This window comes from Peromyscus eremicus, chromosome 2 (assembly GCF_949786415.1).
Source record: "Peromyscus eremicus chromosome 2, PerEre_H2_v1, whole genome shotgun sequence".
Classification (NCBI taxonomy): domain Eukaryota; kingdom Metazoa; phylum Chordata; class Mammalia; order Rodentia; family Cricetidae; genus Peromyscus; species Peromyscus eremicus.
Window position 1 is genome coordinate 128,904,483 of NC_081417.1, and position 8,550 is coordinate 128,913,032.

The 8,550-nt window shown below is 42.4% G+C and overlaps 1 protein-coding gene across 2 annotated transcripts in view; it reads left to right on the top strand.

Annotated features, from left to right (window-relative positions):
• Positions 1 to 8,263, top strand: part of Pik3r3 (phosphoinositide-3-kinase regulatory subunit 3) — an 80,805-nt gene extending 72,542 nt beyond the window's left edge. For both annotated transcript variants that reach the window (XM_059254758.1, XM_059254757.1), the window contains exon 11: positions 4,570 to 8,263. In XM_059254758.1, the coding sequence (XP_059110741.1) occupies positions 4,570 to 4,768 (199 nt within the window). In that variant the 3' untranslated portion in view covers positions 4,769 to 8,263. The remainder of the gene's footprint in view (positions 1 to 4,569) is intronic.
• The last annotated feature ends 287 nt before the right edge of the window (positions 8,264 to 8,550 follow it).

Below are 8,550 nucleotides of genomic sequence, written 5' to 3' on the forward strand. Positions count from 1 at the left end.
GGGAATTGATCTACCTCAAGATCTAGCCTTATGCCAGGCTATGGTGGTGGTGCACGCCTTTAGTCCCAGCACTTGAGAGGTAGAGGCAGGTGGTTCTCTGTGAATTCCAAGCCAGCCTGGTTTACAGAGTGAGTTCCAGGACAGCCAGGGCTCCACAGTGAAACTCTCAAAAAACCAAAAAAGAAAAGAAAAGAAAAAAAGAAAAGATCCAGCCTTATACCACTTTTGGGCATATACCCAAAGGATGCTAATTTCTAATGCAGAGACACTTGCTCAATTATGTTCATTGCTGCTCTATTCATAATAGCCAGAAATTGGAAACAACCTAGATGTCTCTCAACAGAAGAATGGATAAAGAAAATGTGATACATGTACATAATGGAATATTACTTAGCCATTAAGAAAATGAATTAATCAAATTCAGAGATAAATGGATGGAACTAGAAAAAAATCATCCAGAATGAGCTAATCCAGACCTAGAAAGAGAAATATGGTATGTATTCGCTTATACGTGGATGGTAGCTATTAAGTAAATGATAACCAAGCTACAATCCATAGAACCATGGAGATTAGATAGAGAGTAAGGGACTAGGGGGACAGATATTTCTCATTAGGAAAGTGAAATAGATTAGTTATGGCTGGGTGAGGGGAGGCTGGAACAGGGAGATTAAGTGCAGAGGGGGAAGGGAGAGAGGGGTAAGGGAGGGACTATGGAAAAAGACAGCTAAGTAATATTGAGGAGTAATATACAATAGATGCTTCCTAAAATATATACATACACAAGAAGGTGATCTAACTTAAATTGCCAAATAATTAGGGAGACAGAGCCCCAACTGGCCATCTCTTGTCACCAAATGAAGCTTCAAGTCATAGGATTGGGTCACATGTAATTGAGTTGTTGGCCAAAGGGACCTGTCTTAGGGTTTCTGTTGCTGTGAAGAGACACCATGACCACGGCAACTCTTATAAAGAAAACATTTCATTGAGGGTGGCAGCTTACAGTTTCAGAGATTCAGTCCATTATGATCATGAAGGGGAGCATGGTGGCATACAGGCAGACGTGGTGCTGGAGCTGAGATTCCTACATCTTGACTCAGAGGCAGCAGGAAATCAACCTACTGTCACACTGAGTGAAGCTTGAGAAAAAGACCTCAAAGACTGTCCCCACAGTGACACACTTCCTTCAACAAGGCCACACCTCCTAATAGTGCCATTCTCTTTAGGGGCCATTTTCTTTCAAACCACCACAGGATCCCATGGGAATCCTCAAACAACTCAGGCTGTTGCCAAGGCTATAGATTGCTCTCCACAAGCTGACAGCAAGGCCCTACTGCTGAAGACAGCGCCTACACAACTCACTGAACATGGAGAAGTTGAACTGGTGCCTACATACTGCCTTTATGCCTATTATATTAGTATCTTTGGAACTGGAAGTTACTCTGTATGCTGCTAAAAGAAAAACATAGACATTAACCCAGTCACAAACCCTTGGATCAACAATGGGGCGTGCCTGCAAGATATGCTACTACAATGGTGGCATAAAGCTTGTGGGTGTAACCAACCAGTATCTGATTTGACTTAAGGTCTACTGCACGAGATGGAACCCATACCCGACACTGCGTGGGTGACCAAGAACCAGACAGTAGATAGCTCAAGGACCTAGGGTAAAACCAAACACTACTATTCTTTAAAAAAAAAAAAAAAAAAAAAGGAACAATAAAATGACTTCTAATGACATTCTGCTGTGCTCTGTGGATCTGTGCCTTGCTCATCCATCATCAAAGAATCTTCCTTCTGTAGCAGATGGCAACAAATACAAAGACCCACAGCCAGACATTATTCAGAGAATGAAAGACCTTGGAACACTTAGCCTTAAATGGAATGTTTCCATCAAATCCTTCCTCCCAGGACTCAGGGAAGGGGAGGCATAAAGAGTATAAGAGCCAGAGGGAATGGAAGACTCCAAGAAAACAAGACCCACTAAGTCAACATGTTCAAAGTTCATATGAACTCAGAGAAACTGAGGCAGCATGCACAGGGTCTGCAAGGGTCTGCACCAGGTCTTCTTTGAATATATTATGGCTTCCGGTTTAGTGTTTTTATGGGGTTCCTGAATGTGTAAACAAGTAGATCTGTTTCTTGTGCCTTCTCTTGGGCTCTTTTCCTTCTGTTCGTTTGTTTTGTCCAATTCCAATGTGTTAGTTTTTGTTTTATCTTACTTTATTATCATCCCTTAGAAGCCTGTTTAATGATTTATTTTTATGTGCATTGATGTTCTGTCTGCATGTATGCCTGTGTGGAGGTGTCAGATCTCTTAGAACTGGAGTTACGGAGGAGGAGGAGGAGTTGTCTCAGGTCTAAAGCAAACCCCATGTAAGCTGCCATGTGGGTGCTGGGAATGGAATCTGGGTCCTCTTAAAGAGGAGCCAGTGCTTTTAACCTCTGAGCCATCTCTCTAGCCCCTAGAAACCTGTTTATTTTCTAATGAGAGACAGGAAGGGAGTGGATCCAGAGGGGAGGATCCACTGGAGAAGGAACTGGGAGGGGTGAGGGAGGGGAAACTATAATCGGGATATGTTATGTGAGGAGGAAAAAAAATCTATTTTCAATAAAAGGGAGAAAAACTTCAGGAAGGTAGCACCAGGCACATAGAAAAAGCATTAATCATCATGACTAAATAGGATTCATTTCAAGAAAGCAAGAATGGTTTAACATAGAAAAATCAATGTGATAATATTAGAAAAGGAACCAAAAAAATGGCATGGTACACTCAATATATTCACAAAAAGTTTTGCAAAATCCAGCTTTCATTTCTCAAAAAAAAAAAAAAAGAAAAGAAAAGAAAAACCAGGGGATAAACTAAGAATAGGGGAGAATTTCTGTTACCAGATAAAAGGTATCATACTTAATGATAGAAATTTGAATGTCTTCCTCCAAGAGCAGTATGTCCACTCTGAAAGGCATTGTGATTGAGCCAGGAGTGGTGGCACCTGCTTTTAATCCCTCTCAGCACTCAGCAGCAGAGGCAGGTGGATCTCTGTGAGTTTCAGGCTAGCCTGGTCTATATAGGGAGTATCAGGCCTTCCAAGTTACATGGTGAGACCCTGTCTTTCAAAAAAGGACATTGTGATTGGAAAGGAAGAAGTAAAATGGGTTTATAGAAATTGCAGCTTCTCTCTCTCTCTCTCTCTCTCTCTCTCTCTCTCTATCTATCTATCTATCTATCTATCTATACACACACACACACACACACACACATATACATGTACATACATTCATTTATCTATGTATTTATTTTTGGATAGGGTCTCATGTACCCCAGGCAGGCCCTACTTAAACTGTTGTGTATCTGATTATGACCCTGAACTTCTGATAATCAGGCCTCTACTTCCCAGGTGGTGGGTGCCGCCATGCCCAGTTCATACAAAAGTATATTTCTGTGTACTAGTAATGAATAATCCAAAAATGAGGTGACATGCCATTTAAAATTATGAAATGCCAAGGAATTAAACAGATTTGTACAAGATGTCTGAGAAGTGTGGTTGAATAAAGTTAAGAGTTTAGTCAGTGAAGACATCTGTATGTTAATATCTAGTAAGTGGTTCTCAACCTTCTTAAAGCTGTGACCTTTTTTTTTTTTTTTTTTAAAGATTTATTGATTATGTATACAGTGTTCTGCCTGCATGTATGTCTGCAGGCCAGAAGAGGGCACCAGATCTCATTACAGATAGTTGTGAGCCACCATTCGGTTGCTGGGAATTGAACTCAGGACCTCTGGAAGAGCAGTCAGTGCTCTTAACCTCTGAGCCATCTCTCCAGCCCAAAGCTGTGACCTTTAATACAGTTCCTCATGTTGTGGCAACCTCCAACCATAAAATTATTTCATTGCTAGTTCATAACTGTAACTTTGCTACTGTTATGAATCATAGTGTAAATATCTTGTGTTTTCTAAGGGTCTCAGGCGACCCCTGTAAAAAAGGGTATTTCAACCTCCAAAGGAGTTGTGACTCACAGGTTGAGAAACACTAATCTAGAGGCAGTTTTCCTGTTCTGTTACACTTACTCAGCTCCCTGAAACAAAATAAACTTGATTTTCTTTCCTCAAAAAATATTTGAAATATTAGTAATTCAAAAATTCACCTACAAAGTTAGCACAATCCTAAGAAAATCCATAGTTCTAGCTGAATATTTGCAGAAATAAACAAGATTTTTCTGAACTTTCTATGAAATGCAAGAGATCCAAAATAACTCAGTCTCCAGAAAGGAAGTTGTAGCACTATCACCTTCCTTGATTTCAGAACTCATGATTGTAAGCCAAGGAGGAATTAAAGGATAGACGTGATTGTAAGCCAAGGAAGAATTAAAGGATAGACGTGTGTGGAATGACAGGAAGTGTAGGCTGAGAGAGTAGGTCTACATTTATGTTTGTTTGAAGTCAAGTCTTTAAGAGGCACAGTTATGACTGTCTGACAGGCTACTTAGGCATGGGATCCTTTGTCTAACAGTTGCTCTGGACTCCTGTCTACTGTGACCTGCCTTAGTTAGCATTTTCCCATGTTGTCGTTGCAGCGCGGATGGGGAAGTGAAGCACTGTGTGATCTACAGCACCGCTCGAGGATACGGCTTTGCAGAACCCTACAACCTGTACAGCTCGCTGAAGGAGCTGGTGCTCCATTACCAGCAGACATCCCTGGTTCAGCACAATGACTCCCTCAACGTCAGGCTCGCCTATCCTGTCCATGCACAGATGCCCTCGCTCTGCAGATAAGCAGAGTGGGAAAAGACATGGCTCTCCAGCATTTTTTTCCTATGGTTTTAATTAGACTACGATGAGGGCATTCTTTCTACGTAGACTGCTTGTTTTGCACAAGTGATTCTGTGAATGTGAAATGGAGAGGCCGAGCAGTAGCTGGCCCGGATTTAGGGATAAATGAGGGGCCCAGGGTCTCTGGAGTCAGCTGTGCTGCTGCACTGTTGGAAGCTGGAAGCAGATACTGGTTTCATGGGGGGTTTGCTTTGTTGTCAGGCACCTTGAACAGAACAGTTAGACTTGTTGTAGGTGAGAGTGGGGGTTTACTTGGAAGCCTCTGAAGAGTCCATGTCCTCTTGTCTTTCACTCTGAGGATGCAGCAGGTCATGGTTCTGTTGGAGTTGTTTGGCTTTGATAGTCTCTCCCCACAATAAGCTAACTTTGGTTCTGTGGTAAGATGGGGTTTGGTTTGGGGGGAAAAAAAGGCAACCAAAGGAAATAGGGAGGTGTGGGATTTCATTTACAGAATCTAAACCAAGGAGGCAAAAGACCCCTTCAGTCGATGTTATTTCAATTTTACAACCATAATTTAGGCTTCAGTGTCTTACCATCTCCTCCCTCTAACGCACTATGTTCATGAACCAGCAAAGCAACATTGCCAGACAAGGTCTAAGGGGAGAAGGTGACACTTAGTAGCTGAATGTACACTTCTGTACCAAAACTTGAAAGTAAGAAAACTAGAAGCTTGAGTTTTAACAAACACTAAAATTGGTCAGTGTGTTTCCTTTTTCCCTGGCCTTGTTTCTGAGATGAAGAATAGAATTGTTTTGTGGGGATAGTGAGCTTTGAGTCATGTTTAAGTTGGTGCTTGTGTGGTGTTTCCTTAGCCTAAAGAATGATGTTTGAAACCTTTGTAACTTAGTTTTATGAGTAAAGAAAAGGTGCAATCCAGTGCTTTTAGGTGGCTTGATATACCAAATAATGATAGAGAACATCATTGTTGTGTGCTTCTCCAAGTGTAAAAAGCCTTGCCAAAACTGTACAAGAATTAATTTGCCTTCATCTCCCCTTCCTTTTCTGGATAGGGTTTAGGGAGCCATAGGTAGGTAAAGAACTCAGTTAGTGGTCACAGACCTCAGTAAATCACATGCACATGGGCTCTTGTGTCCAGGGTGAAAGGCCCATCACATTACATGTTATTATTCCATAATGTGGTTGAAGCTTTTGCCAAGAGAGGGTGTAGAGTGTTGAGTTTAGACTATCTGGGGAAAAAGAATCTACAAGCTTTCCTATTTGCCTTTTTGGTGAGCCTGCCATTAAGGCAGTGTGCAAAGCCTCTCCTCATGCTTCAGTGGCTGTGATTTTAGGCCAGGAATCTTCTGCTCCATGTGGTTTAGGCTTTCCAGCTGAGTGAAGTTCATTAGGTAGAGGGCAGGCATCTATTCCTGGCTTCACACTCATTTAACAAACAGTCCAGCTGCTTCAGAGCCAGTCCTGGAGCCATAACAGGCACAGTGTGACTCAGCTGCTTGAGCTTAGTGACATGCAGGCAGGCATTCTAGTTGAACAAGATAAGCAGCCCATACCTGGGTCTTGGCTCATAAGATCAAATTTGAGAGCCAAAATAAAGGCGAACATAACTTTCCCTGAGCATTTACTTCAGTGACATTGTCTAGAATGAACTACAGTAGAGAGATCAAAATTTTTGGCAGTGTTTGTCACAGTAAGGATCGGAAGAAAGTGGCATGTCATTACTGTTGACTTTTCCTTGTTCTTGCTCCAGTATGGAATGAGAGAAAATTGACCTCCCTTAGCCACTATTCAAGGCTCTGCCTTTCTCAAGATTGCCAGCTTGAAGTCTTGCTCAGTTTACCAGGTAATTTACCAGGTAATGCCAGATTGGCATTCCTATGTGACTTTGTACCTGATAGAACTTGCTGAAGCAGTTACATGCTCAAGATAGGGTGCAATCTCCTATCTGGCACCAAAGTTCTAGTAGGTCCTGGATGCTTTTTTTGTTTTGTTTTGTGTTTTGGCTTTTCAAGACAGGGTTTCTCTATGTAGCTTTGGTGCCTGTCCTGGATCTCTCTCTGTAGACCAGGCTGGCCTCAAACTCACAGAGGTCCGCCTGGCTCTGCTTCCTGAGTGCTGGGATTAAAGGCATGTGCTACCACCGCCCGACACTCTGGATGCTCCCCCCCTCCAAGTTAAGTCAAAATGGAATATAATATACAACTGTAGTACTGAATAATGTCATTACTTTGTAGGGCAGACACGCAGGATATGCAGGAGACAGAAAGCAGCATCTTAGCATCTACACTTGGGCTGAACTGGGGAGAAAGGCTGTTTTTCAGTCCTATATTCCTTCCCTTTAAGTGATCCGCTTTGTGGGATCTAAGACCAGGGATCATTTAGTAAATTGGAAGGTATCTTTCTCTGACAAGTTGCCACAGGATTTACTTGGTCCTGATCTGTGGAAAAGGCGTAAGGACCAGTCTCCTAATAGCTGCCTGGTGTCTGGGGGAGTCAGCATGCTGCTATTGCTCCATGGCTCAGAAGCAGGTCTTGGTCTTCTTCCTAAGTCTAGCTTGTTCTGTCCCATCATCTGGGCCCTGGGACTATATATCTCTTTTGGCATCTTAACTGCAGTTTGACTGAAGCAGAAGGTAAAGAGACAGATTAACTAACCAGAGGGGCAGATCAGCCAGCCCCCAACATGAAAGCAGCTTTTGGTTGGCTAGCTACACTTGTCTTTTATAACTAGACAATGCTGTTTACACCTGGCATTGTTCAAGCATAGGTAGATTGCCTATGTTCTTGTCACTGCTCCATCCACAGATAAAGACATTCTACGCTCCACTCCTCCCTAAGACATAGGATCTCAACATTTACTTCAGACTCCTTGAGCCACTGTGGCGTCTACCGTGTTTCTCATCTTGCTGCAAGGTACCAGCTCCAAGCATTTTCCTGAGCTAAAAAAAATTGTATCTGAGCAATTTCTGGTTTCTAGGATGATCTCTGTTGCCATTTAGGACCCCAGAATAGATCTCTGAGATTTCCATGGCATCATAAGCCAGAGGGTCTGTGCTTGGCCCTTTGCTGCCAACTGCTCAGTTTTGACTTAGCTCTAGCCATTTGTGACAACCAGCCTTGTTTCTTTACAAATCCTCGCATGTAACTTTGGTACCCTGTTGTTTCTTGTGAAGAATCTATTCTGTTGTCTTTGATGTAATAAAAAATTTCATGTAGTTTATGTAAAAGTACCTGACTCAGAAGGAAGCCAATTGTGTCTTGTGTTGGGACAATTCATAATGTAGTTCCTAGACCACGTTTGCAAATGGTTATTGTCACCAAATGTGTTCGGACATTGCTGTGCAGTTGTGGGGAAGGGGTGGGGGGCAAGGTAAAGTGAGAACATTGTTGTTTTTTTGTTTTGTTTTGTTTTTTACCTTCTCCAAGACTGGGATGGTCTGGCTGACTTGCTCCAGATGCAATAAAAATATTGCAATGAAACACCTTTCTGTCTTCTTGGCATGGAGGGTGGTGGGCTTGGGGCAGGGTAGGGAGGACAGCAAGTGGTCCTGCAGTCTTGGAGGCTGAACTGAGACCACTAGAGGTTCCCCCTCCTGTGAGAGGGAGTCAACACTTAACAGATCCTATCTACCCCAAACAAGACACTAACAAACTCAATACTAACTGAAAATATTAAACCTGAGAGCCATTTCCTCCCCTTAATACCCATTTCTAGTAAGTGCATTTTATTGGTTTTCATGCCCAGAAATAAGCTTTTTTCTCATTCT